Source organism: Oncorhynchus nerka, linkage group LG25 (assembly GCF_034236695.1).
Source record: "Oncorhynchus nerka isolate Pitt River linkage group LG25, Oner_Uvic_2.0, whole genome shotgun sequence".
Classification (NCBI taxonomy): domain Eukaryota; kingdom Metazoa; phylum Chordata; class Actinopteri; order Salmoniformes; family Salmonidae; genus Oncorhynchus; species Oncorhynchus nerka.
Window position 1 is genome coordinate 20135625 of NC_088420.1, and position 19408 is coordinate 20155032.

The window sequence follows — 19408 nt, forward strand, 5'->3', positions numbered from 1 at the left end:
AATCTGCACTCATAGAAAACAAACTATAAATTATTGTAAAAGGGGTCCTTGTGAAAAATGTAGCTCCTGACCTACTGGAACAAAATAACCAGGCTGCTTATTTTGTGCAGGCTAGTTGGCTTACAAAGTCACCCATCCTATCTCCTTGGTCCATGGTCAAGGGCATGCACTCAGTCTTTGTGCCTGTGCGGGGCAGTATTATTTTATTTTCTGATCGAATTTGTCAATAAAGAGACTACATCTTGAATTTCAACTACATATCCCAGAACTGTTCGTTTCTCTTTTTTTTTTTTTTTACCCCTTGCAGGTGGCCCCGTGGCAAACATGTCGTCATTGCGCAGCTTCAGTTTGAACCAAAAGCAGAGTGACCTTCCTCTGGTATCAGTACAGTAGCTACAGTAGAGGGGCGGTAGTAGCTACTGAAGCAATACACCGAACCGGTGACAGCACACCAGTTCCCTGCACACTAGTCTAGAAATGAACAGCAACTTAGCCGGAGATGAAGTTGGGTAAGATGTGATCTCCATATAATTAATGACAATGAGTTAAATAGCTATATACATTTTTTTACTTGAATTAATTATTACTGTGGTAGATCTCACCCGCATCACCACTTTTACTCAGCTAGCTACATTAGTTAGCATTTTGTTAAGTATATGTACTGGTAGCCATCTAGATAGTAAGCGAACGTTAGTTGACTTTAGCCTAGCTACTACTAGCTAATCATTTGGAAACGCATGACATTGGTTTAGATACCATTTAAACATTACTTTTCAAGTTATCATTGAATAATTAATTGAAAAACTCAACTATTTAGCTAACAAACCACCTAGCTAAATAGAAACTGAAACGAGTCAGCAACTACAATGTTAGCGGCTAACTAGCAAGCTACTGTATTTAGCTAACGTTAGCTATTGTGTGGTAAAAATGTGGGCACCGCACCATCAGGGGTCGAAGCTTTGCTATTTTCATGTTTACGTTAGTTGTTGCCAATTTTATTTTGAGTGTGATGGTAGAAGTTTGATTGAAGTTGACAGATTAACAGATTTCCCCCAAAAAATATTAGAGCCAACTAGCTAACGTTAGCTAGCCAACGTCTACAATTGTAGCTGGTTGCTGGCGCGAGTTTTATTGCGCTGTTACTCACTTGATGAACTTGATAGAGGACTCTTTCAGGACATTTAGCGGGCATTGGATTGAGAGGATTTGGATAATGTTGGTTTGATCTATCTAAATTATCCATACGAAATTATAGTTGAGGCTATGATATCTTGCCTAGTTTTGAATGTCGGCATACAGCTGATAAGAGTATAATGTCAAATATGTAGCTAGCATAGATCGATGTGCAGTTAACGCTATTTTCAATATCCAGCAAGGATCATGTATTTTAGCTAGCTAGCTAACGTCTCTCATGTCTGGCTTATTTTAGCCTGCACTGGATACGTCGCAGTAGGAATAAAACAAAAAAAAGACCTGAAGTGTTGTCGGGGCTAAACAAGTCATCCTCTATATTCCAGCCTTTTAATAGAAAGTACCTAGGGTTCATAGCTATGCATAATGAGCCACGTGTAGGACTAACGTTAGGACGTTTTGTGTTGATACGAAACATCAGCTACCTATAGAAACACCCGCTGAAATACAACTCAAGCTATTGTAAGGTTGCATAAAAAATATAGTTATGTGGCACAGTCGCATAACTAATAGTCACACATTAACGCCACAAAACCATTTGAGACTGGTTTATTGTGTCCAAGGAATGATGGACCATCTCAAGTGTCCTCAAAGGACGGCTTTTTTCTTAATTTTATAGGAAACTGTTTGTGGGTGGCTTGGACTGGAGTACAACACAGGGTGAGTCAGCTGTCTAATTACCAACCTGTCAATATTAGGTGTATTGCAATGCAGATAGTGTTGTGCTTGAACATGAAAGTGTCTGCATGGAAATGTTGTTCTGGAGTACCCAAAGGGTAGCATGTTATCATGTATTGCAGTTAAACCACACAGGCAGGCTTTTCTCATAATTCCTCAGACCTAGTAGCTTTACATTAGTTTTTCTTTAGCCACAGGCATTCAGAGCCCTTCTCTGTATCATGCTTGATTAGACAGTGTGTGTCTTTGCACCACACTCTTCACTCTGACAGTGTTTTCTGAAGTTATGAGCAGGAGCCACAGTACTATGTATTTCTGTTTGTCCTTCCATGGGATTACCTTGTGGGGGGGCTTTCAATGTGAATGATATGACTCTTACTTGTTGAAACCTCTATGCCCTGCCTCCAAAGGTACATGCCTGTAATGTAAATGTATTGTTCATGCTTTGCATCCAGTGAACTTTTAAACACATTACCCATAATGTCAGGACACTAGGCTTTGTATATATCCCTAAAGGATTCTGTAATGGCGTCGTCCGACTCATGTCAATGTTCTCTTTTCTATCAGAAACTTTGAGAAACTATTTCTCGCAGTATGGGGAAGTAGTTGATTGTGTCATCATGAAGGACAAAACCACAAATCAGTCCCGGGGCTTTGGTTTTGTCAAATTCAAAGACCCCAACTGTGTCCGGACTGTACTGGAGACCAAACCCCATAATCTCGATGGCAGAAATGTGAGTGTGAAATAAGTGTATTTCCAATGATGCCCTTTGTGAAGTGTGAGAAAAGGATTAAGCACTGCATGGGAATGGGGACTTTTTTCAGTATTACACAGAGCTAATGAAGTAATAGTGAACTCATAGCGCACACTGGCATCTTCAGAAAACAAAAGGCTGGCTCTCTGAAGGACATCCCTGGACTGTTCTGATGAGCTATATGCAAAGCAGGCTGAATGTTGCCTGTTCAGATGCTTAACAACATTTAACAGATAATTAACTGCAGACAGTGCGTTTTATATGCAGCAATATGAACATGACCATTTTGCTATAATAAAGGTTATTGTCTTGCAATTAAATTGTGATTTATTGTAAAGTTAATCTATTCCATTTGTATGTGGCCTTATTGAGTAGTCTAATTCACCTGATAAATTGGAGGGAACATTTGAAGGTGCTTTTTCATTGAAGGCTGAGATTTCATCCTTTGCCTTTAGATTGACCCCAAGCCATGTACTCCCAGAGGAATGCAACCTGAAAAAGTACGAACTAAGGACGGCTGGGTAAGGAGCGTATTTCGTTTCGTGGAGGCTAGGTACTGTATGTCCTCTACAGAAATAGGGCACCAAGCCTGGGTAGAATGGATTGAATTGGATCCTTTTTGTCCTTTGATAAGCTGGGTCCTATCTGCCTCTAGAAATCGCGTCTGTCACACTGAGGCTTATTGCTGTTAACATGACTTCTGCTAAGGAGCTTAAAATGTAATTATTTCCAAGTAATTGTTAGACTAAGTGATTCTGTAAAAATGAATTACGCTGCAATCCTGAAATAGCTTGTCTCAGTAACGCTGAAGCGAAGGCACTAGTGCACCCTGATCTGTGTGGACTAGTGTTTGCATCGACGTGACATTTATACCCCAGGGCAAAAGGAGAGAGAAGCTAATTTCTTCTCGACTGTCTAGCTAGATGATGGTGAATTGCCTCGTCTTCAGTGTGATTCTCGATCTGGCTTTGAGACCCCATTCTTTGTTTCAGAAGGGCAGCAAAGCTGACAGCAATAAATCAAAGAAGATATTTGTCGGCGGAATCCCCCATAACTGTGGTGAACCAGAACTCCGGGAATATTTCAATAGATTTGGAGTGGTGAGTCCTGTTAAGATGGTGTATACTGTATTGTATAGCTTTATACATTTGTTTTATACCTAAAACAGTTACCAGGATCCAATACAGGAACTGCTTCTTGGAAGAACAGAGGAAAAACATACTTTTCTGTTAAAATGCTATCAATTTGAGGATATAGAATGTGTCAGTGTTCAAACCATAGAGAGCCTATTAAATTCGTATCCTAATTCCTAATTCTATGGTTCCAACTGAGTGATGCATGCTATGGCAATACTAGTGGTCTGAATCCTAATGCAGCCCATGTTCTCCTTTGTGTAATTCAAGGTCACAGAGGTGGTAATGATCTATGACGCGGAGAAACAGAGGCCCCGAGGTAAAAGCTGATCTCGTTTTTCTCTTCCATACCTCCCATCTCTAAATCTCATGACAAACTATTCTGACCCAAATAGGATAAGCGCATTCATTTCCCCTCACCCCCACCCACCCTCAATTATAACTATACCCCCTGTGTCTTGTGGTGGAACATTTTTTTCATCCTTAACCATTGAACTTTCCCCATGCAGACCTGTTTACATGGTGAGAAAGTTGAATGACGTTGGCATTCATTTAAGACATCTTCCCTTGACTTTGTGTGACAGAATCAGCTTCTGATGCATATAGACTGCATTTACACAGGTAGCCTAATTCTGATCTTTTGCCCTATTATTGGCTAAAGAGCCCATCTGATTGGTCAAAAGACTAATTTGGTGGAAAGAATATCAAAATTGGGCTGCCTGTGTAGATGTTTTAGTTCTATTACATGTTAACATGCTATAGTAATACATGTAGTTTGAAATAAGCTTATTGAGATGAAGGTTTATTGTTTTTTGTTATTCAGGATGTGTGAATAGATTTTGGGTCTCATTTCAAACTTTAATATTCTTTGACATACAGTGGGGCAAAAAAAGTATTTAGTCAGCCACCAATTGTGCAAGTTCTCCCACTTAAAAAGATGAGTGAGGCCTGTAATTTTCATCATAGGTACACTTCAACTATGACAGACAAAATGAGGGGAAAAGATCCAGAAAATCACATTGTAGGATTTCTAATGAATTTATTTGCAAATTATGGTGGAAAATAAGCATTTGGTCAATAACAAAAGTTTATCTCAATACTGTTATATACCCTTTGTTGGCAATGACATAGGTCAAACATTTTCTGTAAGTCTTCACAAGGTTTTCACACACTGTTGCTGGTATTTTGGCCCATTCCTCCATGCAGATCTCTAAAGCAGTGATGTTTTGGGGCTGTTTCTGGGCAACACAGACTTTCAACTCCCTCCAAAGATTTTCTATGGGGTTGAGATCTGGAGACTGGCTAGGCCACTCCAGGACCTTGAAATGCTTCTTACGAAGCCATTCCTTCGTTGCCCGGGCGGTGTGTTTGGGATCATTGCCATGCTGAAAGACCCAGCCACGTTTCATCTTCAATGCCCTTGCTGATGGAAGGAGGTTTTCACTCAAAATCTCATGATACATGGCCCCATTCATTCTTTCTTTTACACAGATCAGTTGTCCTGGTCCCTTTGCAGAAAAACAGCCCCAAAGCATGATGTTTCCACCCCCATGCTTCACAGTAGGTATGGTGTTCTTTGGATGCAACTCAGCATTCTTTGTCCTCCAAACACGACGAGTTGAGTTTTTACCAAAGAGTTATATTTTGGTTTCATCTGACCATATGACATTCTCCCAATCTTCTTCTGGATCATCCAAATGCTCTCTAGCAAACTCCAGACGGGCCTGGACATGTACTGGCTTAAGCAGGGGGACACGTCTGGCACTGCAGGATTTGAGTCCCTGGCGGCGTAGTGTGTTACTGATGGTAGGCTTTGTTACTTTGGTCCCAGCTCTCTGCAGGTCATTCACTAGGTCCCCCTGTGTGGTTCTGGGATTTTTGCTCACCGTTCTTGTGATCATTTTGACCCCACGGGGTGAGATTTTGCATGGAGCCCCAGATCGAGGGAGATTATCAGTGGTCTTGTATAAATTACATTTCCTAATGATTGCTCACACAGTTGATTTCTTCAAACCAAGCTGCTTACCTATTGCAGATCGTCTTCCCAGCCTGGTGCAGGTCTACAATTTTATTTCTGGTGTCCTTTGACAGCTCTTTGGTCTTGGCCATAGTGGAGATTGGAGTGTGACTGTTTGAGGTTGTGGACAGGTGTCTTTTATACTGATAACAAGTTCAAACAGGTGCCATTAATACAGGTAACGAATGGAGGACAGAGGAGCCTCTTAAAGAAGTTACAGGTCTGTGAGAGCCAGACATCTTGCTTATCTGTAGGTGACCAAATACTTATTTTCCACCATAATTTGCAAATATATTCATTAGAAAGCCTACAATGTGATTTTTCTGGATTTCTTTTCTCATTTTGTCTGTCATAGTTGAAGTGTACCTATGATGAAAATTACAAGCCTTTCTCATCTTTTTAAGTGGGAGAACTTGCACACTTGGTGGCTGACTAAATACTTTTTTGCCCCACTAAGTGCTAACATTCCTTGTTTAGTTTGACTTAAATGTTGAAATAGCAGAGCTTTACCAGTGTATTGATAGTAAACAAGCACAATTATGCAGATGATTCTGCAAAACTACCTCTAACTTCCTTCATACCGGACACAGAGACATACAAATGGTATCCACAAGTTAATCTGACTCTGGGAAGTAGATAAAAGGGTGCATTGCCAAAATCCCAAAGTATCCCTTTAAGTCAGGGGTGTTCAACTCATTCCTCGGTGGGCCGAGTGTCTACAGGGTTTTAGTTTTTCCTGTCAATTAAGACAGACAACCAGGTGAGGGGGGTTCTTTACTAATTAGTGACCTTGATTGATGAATTGAGTACAAGGGTATTGCGAAAACCCACAGCCACCCAGCCGTCCGTGGAACAATGAGTTTGACACGTGCTTTAAGTGGAAGTCCTTACTCAGTCTGTTTAAATTAGTTGACAGTTAGAATGACAAGACAAGCATGGGTTGATGTTGTTTAGTCTGGTCAGTTTTCTCAGAACAGTTTAAATATACATTAGTTTGGTCTGTTTGCTCAGAGCTGTTTCTTTTGCACCTGTCCTACATAGCAATGATGCAGTGGTCATGAATGACTTCCATAATTTATTCCCCCTCTTCTCCTTCAGAATCCATTGATCTCTTTGGGGAGACCAACAGAATAGTTTGTCATCTGAATTTACACGATGATACACAGCAATAACCTTAAAGATAATCAAGGATAATATCCAGACTTTTCTTTTAATAAAATACTTTTAAAGTCTGGCATTGAACTAAGTTTTATTTTGTTTAATTTAGACATGTCTGATATATCTAAAAATATATATATATATATTACGTGTTTTCCCATATGTAGAAAGTTAAGTATTTTTGTAAGTAAGCCCTTTCTATTTTTCTTTCTCTCTTCTCCTTCTTGTGAATGGTTTGAATGTGATTAATGGTGTCTCTTAAGATTTGTCTTTTCTCCTTTAGGTTATTGTGTACTGAGTGGTATCACAGAGGTACAGGCCAGATGTAAAATCCCCAAATGGAATGTGCAGGCTGTCAATTTGGGGTGTATACAAAGTTTAGATTCATCATATGAACTGAGTTTTGTTGCGCTAAGAAGGACCTAGGATGTTTTGACACTTGTATTATTTAAAAATATATATTTTCTAGGAATGTTTGCGGCTTTCAGTTTGCAGCAAATGTTCGACTTGAATGTTACCAATATGTCTCTAAATGCTTAAACTAAGTTTTGAATCTCGATTAAGGACAGGTCATCAATGGATGGTATTTTTAGTTGTAGATCAGGCGGCTTGGGAAGGCTTGACATGTAATTAGAGGTTTCAAAATCTATTTTGTCTCAAAGGACATTGAATTGGAATCAGGTTAGGCCCCTCAGTGGAGATGTTCTCACAACCCAATTCTGCCACTGGTATACATTTATCAAAATGAAACTGGTTCAGTGTTGTGTGCTTTTGCTACTGCAAACTCTGAAAAGTTTTTTAGAGCCTTAGATGTGTAATCCCCTTAGACCTTATCAGAACCAGGACATTTGCCAATGTTTGCCTTCTAAATGTACAGTTGAATCAAAGATGGTATGGCTATGCTAAATTACAGTGCTGTATACCCATAAGTTCAGCTAGAGCTCTTTTTCATATCATGAAGAGACTGTAGTCATTGTGCTTAAAGGGTGTGAGAATAACCTAGGGTCTATGTTAGACTTTGTCTATTTCAATGTAAAGCTACCAGAGGATTCACCATCAATCCTTTATCAAGTCTTTGTTGGTTTGCTACTTAATTTCACTGTTTTTGTTTTATATAGTAAGTGTTGAATCCTCACACAGTGGGGTTTTTCTCCTTGTTTTGAAGGGAACTTTGTTTATCCCCCATGTAAACTCTTGACAGCATCAATAGTTGTTACTTACACATTCGGAAGACAAAATGGCCTATATCTTTGTGTTGCTGTTGTAAGTAATATTGTAATTTTCCATTTAGGCTTATCCTGGCTGACTCAAAACATAAAACCAAATTTGGGAAAGCTTGGAGAAAACTTTAGACATTGTACAGTTTCTGTTTCTCCATTTTTTGTTATGCATTAACATTGGATGCTGCCAGTTTGTGCTGCACAGAAATATACCAAGGGGCAGATCAAGGTGGGGTTTGGATGAAACTGCATGAAGTCACATCAATAGCACAGGTCAAATTGGAATCCAATATAGAAATTAATGCTTTGAGACCACTCAAATGTGTCATAAAATCTATAGTTTTTATCTTCCTCGGTAGTTCCACTGACTGCACTGCATGTAAATATATTAAAGTTGTATATAAATTACATTTTCAATCCCCTATATAATTTATGAATGCAGTACAAGCAAATGTTACTTAAATTTACTTTGCTATGTTAGAAGTATTTAACAAATATTTTTAAGAGTTAGCATGGAGAGGAATGGTGTAATGTTTATTGGATGATAAAAGTGCCTCAGCCCCCAAACTTCAACTTGTGTATTGCTGCAAGTCAGCGACATCATCCAAGCCCCAGGAGCCTCCAGCTCAATCTTGATGGATCCCTGTCTTGCTGACCCCAATACTGTTCTTCATCTTGTGTTGTCACAACACCCTGCTACCTTGATTCACTCTTGGTCGTTGGCTAGGTTTTGGATTTATTACTTTCGAGGCCGAACAATCAGTGGACCAGGCTGTCAACATGCATTTTCACGACATCATGGGCAAAAAAGTGTGTAGTTGTAGTTTTATTTTACCCTCAAGATCAAACAGAGGCTTGGGCGACGGGAAGCATTGTTTGGTGCTGTTACCTTTTGGAGTTACAGCTCTTATTTCCAGGGGCCATCAATGAGGTTGGTTACTCTTTCATGAAGGCCTAAAGTTCCTGTAAACTTCATGTGATAATGACACGGCTGAAGATTACGGAAATGTGGTACTCCAAACATTTTCCTAAAGATCAGGGCACTATTTTTTTTTCTTGGCTGCAATCTTTCAATGGCCTGATTGGCCTTGTACTTGTTGCAAAAAAGACTTGGTCTCCCCTCTGAAATATTATGTACAACTCCTGTAGTCGCCCAAGGCTTTGTTTATTTTGACCTCTCCTTTAGGTTGTTAAAGATATTCCATATCTTACTTCAAATACAATACTTACTCTGGCATTTAAGATTCAAGTTGCCAGTTTTGGAGCATACAATGGTAGATCAGCAGGGGTGAAAGTAGATTTTATTTCTTCCCGGTACGGGATCTCATGTGTTTGCAGGCGATTAACGAGGGCCTGATCATAGAATTATGTATAGAATCCCTATTCATTTAATAGGATCTCTAATTTTACTAAATTAATATGTATAACCTTTTCATGTAGCATAAACACAACCAGTCATGATGTTTTCAATCTGATTGTCAAACATATAAAAATCACTATAAAATAAATTAAAATACTGAGTTATTATATAGAAAAAAATTGGGAAATTATATTATTTTATGCTAATTGTTGCTCAGAGAGAGATTTTGTTTGACAATCATAAAAAACAAATTTACATGTAAAAATTGACAGCCCTGTTTTCAATACCTTTCAATAATTCACCTTGTAATTTGACTTCCACTGGTCCTGGGGCCCTTGTTAAGGTCAACGGCTTCATGAACTTTACCCAGTACCAGGACATTTTATCCAAAAATTTGGTTGCCTCTTCCAGGAGACTGAAACTTGTCCGCAAGTGGATCTTCTGGCAAGACATTAACCCCAAGCACACATGAAGAAATTGTTAATTGGCTCTGTGCTGTTATCCTCGCAAGGTGAGGTATTGAGAGAAAAAAGGGGTGTCATATATTTTGACCTCTAACTTTTTGTGAGGGAAAAAAAGTATGACTTGTTCAACTATATCTATTTCTCTGGGCAATTGTATTAGTATAAACAAATGTTTTTTTTTTTATACAATATAGCTCAGTATTGTAATTGCTAATCTGTATCAAGGGTGTCAATCAAATCGAACCCCACTGTACATAAAAAATTATATCCACAAGTTCATCAGACTCGGGAAGAAAATGATAAAGGGCCACATAGCCAAAAGGAAGGATGATAAAGGGCCACATAGCCAAAAGGAAGGATGATAAAGGGCCACATAGCCAAAAGGAAGGATGATAAAGGGCCACATAGCCAAACTATCCCTTTAAAACACCAAAAATGTAATGACATTAAGCTATCATTATGCCTACACTTGTAGCCTGAATTGATGTCTACTGCTTTCTGCGCGTGTCAGTCTCAGCCAGTCATCTGCCTTATAAAAATGTCAGTGTTCTCGTTGAACCACCGCATTTGCATTTTGGCCTGTATACCACCCATTTTCAAGTCCGTTCGCTAATTTTTCATCCGGCTGACATGCGGTTATGATAAATGTTGTAAAAGTCTACAGTTTTCTTGACATTTTGTTTTAATTATTGTGATAGGCTCATGTTTTACCGGTACGGTGTAATTCCACTTTCTTTTGCCGGGAAGACGTACCGGCTTACTTTCACCCCTGGAGATAAGTGTGTATTTTACCACAAAGAAATCACCTAAAGGATTGGTCTTGTTCAGTTATTTTTTTTCTTATTTTGTTGGCAGGTCACTTACTTTTTGAGCTATTTGATATATTTCCTATTCAACTTGTTAAAAAGTGAAACAACCTCAATTAAGTGACCTCAGTTTAAGAATCTCCATACTGTGTTGATCAATTCTGACAACCAAAATGGGTGGGTCTTTTTAAGGGCTAGTTGAAGCCCCTATTCATTCACTACTTTCTCCCAATGGAGAGTTCTTATCTAATTGGGTGCCTAAAGCCACAGTTCTGTGATACCAGCAGAGTTTTAAAATTTGTATTTATTTATGCCCAGTCATTCATCATTTATAGTTTTAACAAAACACTTTAGCTTAGCTACTTCTGAGACATCCTCTCTTACAGAAGTAATTATCTTGACAAAATACATTTTAAACATTTGGGGAAAAATTAGTTCAGCACTCCGATCCCCCCCACAAACGAGGATATATAACGTCTTTTATTGAAAGAACATTAAATGTCCACGCGGACATTTTTTACTTATTTACAAATGTTTCATAGTTTAACCCATTCTGACCTCGTTAAATGTACAAACTAAAGCCATGTCTGTTCATGATTGATGTATGAGACCCTACCTACATTGTGCTGTACTCATACCGACTCTCCTTGACTTTGTCCTGATTTCCAGCAGGAATTGGGGCTCGACTTGAGATATTTTTCTTGAGTTGACATTACCTTAGGCTGGGACTTAGGGGAATAAAAGTGATAAAATTAGAAAGTGGAGCACATCAAACTGTGGCACAAATCCCAGGTCTGCTGTTGGGGAGTGTACCGAAGTTGTGGTATCCATCACTCCAGCCGCGATGCCCGAGGGAGAGGACCCAGGTATCTGCGCTATAGGCTAGGCGGGGGGCACTCATGGAAACGTGCCTGTAATTAGGTCGACAGAGAAGAAAGGGGAGCCAAAGAAAGTAGCACCACCTTAAAGCAGGGGAAGAATTGCGATTCGTTTTCCTCATGCAAGGTGACCTCAATAACTCAACCTCTATAGAGCCTAGTCTATTTCTATCTAGTCTCCCCCTTAGTTTTAAACCCATTTTTCACTCTGGTAAACTGCTGGTATCTCTGTTGCTGGCTAGCTAGAGCAAGTGACGCTACAATTATTTTTTTTAGGGCAGATAATGGCTGGTAGCCTCACAAGCCATCTGGCATGTTAAAAGAACAGGCTTTTCAACCTCATTGAACGTTAGACCAGTCCAATACCAGGTACTTCTATTCTGTCTGAGATGAGCAAATCAGATGGGTATTAGTCAATTAAGCAACATTGCAATTTTCTCCATTATCTGACACAGTATGAAGATTCATTTCTATATTGACTTATGACTATCCATTTCTATTGTCTGCATGTTGTACCTCTTATTCTGATAGATATGATACACATTTCTTTCTACATCCATTTCCCTCTGAAATTCTACTCCAAGTTAAACATAATTGAGATTATTTAAGCGTTAGCCCGGGAAAGGTAAGTCTTGACCTTCCATTAGATGTTTTTATAAAAATTAAAGGGCATAAAAAAACAGTAAATAGGAATTCTATGTTTCTCAGGTAGACCAGTTGTACTGTAGTTTTCATGATGTTTTTAGCACCATTTTAAATCAATTGCATAAAAATGATGTATCAAAACCTTATTGTGACTGAAATACCTGAGAAACATATTGTTAAGCAACTTTTTATCTGTATTAGGCAGTAGTGTTGGCTCAGATAAGATGTAAAACTGAAACCCTCTCAAGCTGATATGTTAAAGATAAATATTAGTAATGGGTGGGTTTAGATAAGGAAGGGATTTTGAAGATAAATTACTGGTCTTGCAATGTGTGCCCTCCTTGTCCTTTGTCCAGGTGGAAGTGAAAAAGGCTGAACCTCGGGACAGCAACGCTCCTGGCCAGCTTGGACCTAGTCAATGGGGACCCAGAGGCATCCTGAGTGCAGCCAATGGTTGGTCGGCACAGCCTGCCCAGGGCTGGCAGCAGAGTTATGGGCCTCCGGGTGAGTGGGAGACCAGCCAGGCACGGCTCGATCTCTCAGACCAGGAACATAACTAGAAGAATGTCCGATGACTTATGTTATAACAATAACATTGTATTTCTGGGTCAGCACTGAAATGTAACTTTTAGGAATGGTCAACTTACTGACAACAGTACCACAGTTACCAATTACATATTGCGAGATTGGTTTTGTGCCAGCATAAATAAACTGTCAACTATTTTCTCTTTGAAGGAGTTTGGGTGTCTACAGGCCAGCCCTTGGGTATGTTTTGTCCTTGAATCACTTGAACATTTCAGATATCTCACTAACTTGCTTTTTTAAATAGTAAATAGTCTTGTGTGACAGTTAACTTATCAAGAAAGTATTGTGACATAGACATTGCCTTGCACTTTGTATTTTCCATATTGACCAATTAGTTATTGTCCGTTAAGCACCAGTGTTATCACGGTGTCAGCTGTAATGGCTGAGGTCACTCTGCTCATTTCCCTCTCAAGACAGATAATGGGCTTAATGATTCTTACCTCCCTTCACCCTTGCTTGTCATGTATCATACAACCAACCCCCGAACAATCCCAGCGGTGTTCCTGTATCTTAGGTCAAGCAAGTGCTATTGTAGCTTTAATGCTCGAGTTCTAGAATGCACCACATTCATATACAAGTTGTATTTTTGTTATTTTTGACACGGTTCTCCCCATGTTGAAAATATTGTCTAATATGCAGTGTCTGCTGACAGTGGGTTTCATCTAGGGTATATCTGGGACTGAACATGTAGCAATAGACGCCTGTCATCATGTGTGTATGTATATACGTAACTATAAGTTGTGTTCTGTCTCAGGTGGGTACGGGCCCCCTTTATCTGCGGGTCGTGGAGCTCCCGCACAGCCCCCCTCGCCATTCAACGCATTCCTCGTCACAGCGGCCCCGGCGGGGGGGTTTGGGGCACCTCAGGCCTACGCTCAACAGGGATACAGTACACCACCTCAATTTGGTCAGTAGCTGTGCTGTATTGTCTTCTTTTTTTTTTAAGTGTTTCCATCTACGTACATTATTTTGTTTTCATATCGTAAATATTGTGATTAACAATATTATGGGCCAAAATATGATTGCAGTGTTTTGCTTTGTTAAACATGTCTACACACATTTACAAATACCTCTTAAGTAACTGAAAGGTCAGTGCGAGTTTCATATGCAGGCATTGATGAAAGTCAGTTAAATCAGAAAATGAAGGAGGAAAATCATTGTACTTTCACTGCCAGCTTTGTCTTGAATAAATTGATAGCAGGTCTGCAGCACTAGCAGTGCTGCAACACCAACAGTAACACACACGTTTATGGTTCTGAAATATATTTTAATGTCGTCTTCACAAGAACGTTAATATAGTCTTCTATAGTGCCAATATATGATAATATCCTAATATTGCTCAACCCTAATGCCCAGGGTTAATGCCTAGGGTTGCAGCTCCTACTACAATAATCATGTTATGTTTCTTTTGATTATGATAACCTGTATGAGACATTAACATTTTATCATTGATAGTTCAGAATGTACAACATTATAATGATTCTTCCATCTGGCACTGGTTTAGGGTACAGTTTTGGCACACCTCATGGTGACCAGTATGCACCACAAGGAGTGCCGCCCCCGCCCACGACTCCAGGAACAGGGCCGCTAGGGTTTGCTCCAGCCACCACACCTACTCAGGACATGAGCAAAGCACCCACGGGACAGCCGGACTTCCCTTACAGCCAGTATGGTAAGTAGAGCCTCCATGAAGTCCTCAGCCCCGCCCTCAACCCTACTGTTATTATGGCCTGTACTGGATGGATCCATTATGTTGGATGCTTTATTGGGTCAACAACCGTTTCCTTGTCAAAGCTCATTACTGCAACCTTCAAACAAGCAGGAGCTTGCCTTTTGGTACAATTTAGCTTTAATGGCATCACATGCATACACATGCTTGCATACATACCCTCCAGGCCATGGAGATCCTATAGAAGTCCCACCCATACCCAGGACTCTTCAGTGCTACCCGTTTCAGCATTTTTCCAGGTGGGGCTGGGGAATAATGGGGATGGGTAACCCATGGTAGGTTTGAATTAGATCATCCTGCCTTTCAATGTTTTTGAGAGGAGTTTGAATGCCCACCAAACTGCAGATAAACCAGGTAGATATTTTACTGGCAAAAGTGACAGGCAGTTTGGCCAACTGTTCCCTTTTTGTCACTGACTTGGTTGGCTTTTCTCTCCTGGCATGAGCTCTGGTGTCGATGGATCCTGCATGTTATTTTTCTCTTGAGCGTAATTGGCCTGAAACCAATATTTTCCTACTAACAGATTACAGCTGTTATGAGAAGACTCAATGCAATACATCATTATGAAATGTATCAGGATTTTTTTCAGTTACTCTCCAATTATACTTATTGTACCAATAAATCCAGCATTGTCATCAATTGCGGGGCTTTTGCACAAGGTCTCTCCCTCTTTAAACAAAATGCATTGGTAAATCCTTGCTGTTTGGAAGGTTAATTTATGTAGCCTAGTTAGTTCATTCTGTGTTCCCCCTCATTTCCTACTGGCATTTATCCTTCGTAAACAAAATACAATAGGGAGACACAGACTTGGATATATTGCTTTGTTAATATATCTTAGTGTATAGCTCTTCAAGACTGTATACACTCAGTGACCAGTTTATTAGGTACATCCATCTAGTACTGGGTCTGTCCCCTCTTTGCCTCCAGAACAGCCATATTCTTTGGGGCATGGATTCTACAAGGTGTGGCGTTCAAATGTGGTTCAATTGGTAACAAGGGACCTAACGTGTGTCAGGAAACATTCCCCACAACATTACACCACCACCAGCTGTACTGTTGACACCAGGCATTATGGGGCCATGGACTCATGCTGCTTACGCCAAATCCTGACCGCCATCAGCATGGCGCAACAGGAACCGGGATTCGTCGGACCAGGCAACGTTTTTCCACTCCTCAATTGTCCGATGTTGGTGATCACGTGCCCACTGGAGCCGCTTCTTCTTGTTTTTAGCTGATAGGATTGGAACCCGGTGTGGTCGTCTGCTGCAACAGCCCATCCATGACAAGGACTGACATGTTGTGTGTTCCGAGATGCTCTTCTGCACTTGTACTGTTCCATTATTTGTCTGTTTGTGGCCCACCTGTTAGCTTGCATGATTCTTGCCATTCTCCTTCGACCTCTCTTATCAAGGAGCTGTTTTTGTCCACAGGACTGACGCTGACTGGATGTTTTCTTGTTTGTCGCACTATTATTGGTAAACCTTAGACACTGTGGTGCGTGAAAAGCCATAGGGGGCGGCCGCTTCTGAGATACTGGCACCAATGATCATGCCACGCCCAAAGTCGCTTAGGTCACTCATTTTGCTCAATCGAACAGTAACTGAATGCCTCGATGCCTGTCTGCCTGCTTTATATAGCAAGCCACAGCCACGTGACTCACTGTCTGTAGGAGCTAACCATTTTTGTGAACAGGGTGGTGTACCTAATAAACTGTTCACTGTGTGTGTATATCTATATTCTACCATAATTTATATTTGACTATATAAATTGTATATTTCCCTGTAACTGTCAGGTGTGAGATTCCCATCTTGTTCGGTGTTTCATGCTTGTGCTTTGCATACCCATCCTGCTCTTAACCATTAGCGTCAGCCGCCTGATTTTAGAATAATTTAGTACAGTAACCATAGCCACAGGCAGCAAAGGGCATTAGCAAGTAGCCCATCTACCCCATGTGTTTCTAATTCAAGGTGTATGTGATTTAGCAGGAGTCTCACAGCAGTCAGAGAGAGTGTAATAAGGATGTGTGCACTGATTTTAGCAGGAGTCTCACAGCAGTCAGAGAGAGTGTAATAAGGATGTGTGCACTGATTTTTTAGCAGGAGTCTCACAGCAGTCAGAGAGAGTGTAATAAGGATGTGTGCACTGATTTTAGCAGGAGTCTCACAGCAGTCAGAGAGAGTGTAATAAGTGTTAATTTAAGCCAAGCCCCAGGTGGCAGGTCTAAGAAGGGGACCATTTTAAAGTAAAGTAGACTCTCTATCTGGGTTCAGTCAACGTAGTCTCCTCGTCTCCCTGATAGGCCTGGGTAACTACCCTCAGGAGCCCTCTTCCTACGGACCAACGCGTCCTTCTCACAGTAATGGTCAGGATGTGCAGGGAGGAAGTAGTGCAGGTAGGTGTGAGCATCGTCTTTTCCAACCACCAAAAGTACAGTTCGGTACATAGACATATAACTGCAACTTTAATGTTCCCTTGCATACTTTTCCCCTGCATGTACTTTGGTATGTTTGTGCATACAAAGTACATACTCCTAGACCAGTGGTAGTCACACTTTTTCAGCGGGCACCTCATTTTTTTTTTCTGGGGACGCAATGTTTTACCCAAGAATTTCTCACGACCCCACCCCAAATAACGACACAGCCTTAAAATGGTTAACGTTAAAATTTTACATCAACAAATAATCTTACATTCGTTTTCATATCTTATCAAAATGAAAATAAACCAATAAATACAATTTCTAATTCCTTCTCAAAAACATTTGTATATTGTCCCATACAATAATCTCTACACCTGACCTTTTGTTCCCCCAACGACCCGACTTCGAATACCACTGTTCTAGAGTATACTCAAATACAGCTACAGTATTCATTGACTTGAGGTTGAGTTCTTTTTGTCCATATCTCAAGGTATGAATATTCCATCTAACAGTGTTACACATCTCATTTCCTGTAGTAGCTGTAGTTTGTTATACTAACAACACCTCACTGTGTCCACTCTCTCTCTGCATAGCTTTGCTGTTAAAAAGGGGATGATCTAATTGGCAAAATGCGTTCGTGGTGTACTATGTTCAACATGGTTTACTTTTTCTCTTGCTCTCTGTTATTTTGCTCTGTTATTCAATGTGATGGCAGTCAATTCACTTGTTGTTTTTCATATGCCATCTCCTTATGACAGCTAAAAGAATGATGATAATCTAAGGGACTTTTGGATGAAGAAAAAATCACTTCTGGCTGGTGAACGAATACCCAATTTATATTTGATTTCTTTGGTCATATTAGCCCCTCTGCTATTAGCTTTTCTTAATTCTTTCTTCCAGCCTTGTATTATACCATTTCTATTGTTTCATTTCATAAATGTTTTTGTTATTCTGTACTGTCCGACATGAGTTGGAACTGTTCAGACCTGTCTTCACTGAATGTCTATGCAGTTCCCTGCTTCTCTGACTACAGTGGATTGCAGGGAGATGGTGCCATCCAGTGTCTGGAAAAAGAATGTGTGTGCTTGTGTGACTGAAAACTGATTAAGTATTTGTTATACTGTTTTCCTTTTGTTTATGCCTTTCACAAGAGTTCAGATTACATCTTTGAATCCTCAATTATAAGTCAATTGATTTACACTGGAAGCGCTCATTCCTAATTGGCTAACCAAACTCTGAATGTAGGTTCATGGAGGCTCACGATGGAAGGAATACAATATTTAACATGAACATTAGAAGGCCCTGAAACTATGATCAATGTATTTATTATAGGTCAAATAAGGGACTTTCACTTAATACCATTTACGATCCTGATAATGAACCTCTCTTCCCTGTTCTCCACCTACCCACCCTCACAGGTTATGGTCAGGACCTGAGTGGGTTTGGGCATACTTTCGCAGACCCCAGCCAGCAGACTGCCTCTTACGGGGCACCAACAGCACAACCGGCAGTGGGACCCCAGGCTGCCGCAGCCGTTTTTGCTCGTGTACAGAATCACAACGTAACGGGCTTCCATCCATACCGGCGCTGAGCGTCTCCAACCGCCACAGCGCTCAGTTCTAAAGTCAGGGAAATGTGTTCTGGTGATAAGCAAAACTGGATTTCTGGATTGATGTTTTTTGGAACACATACACACAATTTGAGAAAAAGTGAACTCATAAAACCAGGGATTCCAATTACTTCTGTTACAATGTCACTTGATGTAAAAGTTGATGTAAGACTTTTGCATAACCTGTTGAAATGAAATAACCTTTGTTTCTCCCCCCATGTTTTATAGTAGGACTTAACTACTTTGCAATAGGTTTTGATTTTCTGGTCAAACAATAGCACAGAGATTGGAAAAATTATATATATATAATGTATAAGGATATGTATATTTATGCTGGATACAGAAATGAAAACAGGGTCTCAAGTTTCCTCAGCTTTAAATTCTAGGGAAAATGTTTTTATTTTTCATTTGGTGGATTTTGTTTACTTTCTGAGCCATTATTTTAAAGTTTGTTTAAAATGGAAAATATGAATATATATATATATATTATACACAATCTGTGCAATTTTTTAAGACAATTTTGTACTAAAAATGTACACTTTGCTTGTTTTTTATTTAAAGATGTAGACTTCCCTCAGGTGGCTGTTTGAGTGCATTTTTCACTTATGCAAAAAGAAAGGAACTTATTTCAAATAAAAGATATCCTGCCTCTGGTTGCTGTCCTGCATCTTGGCCATCAATGCTTCAACTTAAATGTCACTAAATATGTTTGAGTATAACTACTAGGGATTGGTTAAGACTACCGGATTCTTCCATCAACTCAG

At 39.9% G+C, this 19408-nt stretch overlaps 1 protein-coding gene across 3 annotated transcripts; it reads left to right on the forward strand.

The window, feature by feature from the left end:
* The first annotated feature begins 371 nt into the window (after positions 1 to 371).
* On the forward strand, positions 372 to 19297 carry LOC115109170 (DAZ-associated protein 1-like). 3 transcript variants are annotated; one of them, XM_029633807.2, is made up of 13 exons: positions 372 to 509; positions 1811 to 1851; positions 2437 to 2603; positions 3080 to 3145; positions 3617 to 3724; positions 4028 to 4076; positions 8880 to 8962; positions 12662 to 12809; positions 13041 to 13070; positions 13645 to 13797; positions 14395 to 14562; positions 16919 to 17011; positions 18454 to 19297. In XM_029633807.2, the coding sequence occupies exons 1-13, from the start codon at positions 478 to 480 to the stop codon at positions 18624 to 18626; spliced, it is 1311 nt and encodes a 436-aa protein (XP_029489667.1). In that variant the 5' UTR covers positions 372 to 477; the 3' UTR covers positions 18627 to 19297. The 3 variants fall into 3 exon arrangements, with proteins under 3 accessions (XP_029489667.1, XP_029489669.1, XP_029489670.1); XM_029633809.2 differs by having other exon boundaries at positions 3620 to 3724; XM_029633810.2 differs by lacking the exon at positions 16919 to 17011 and having other exon boundaries at positions 373 to 509.
* Positions 19298 to 19408: the final 111 nt, after the last annotated feature.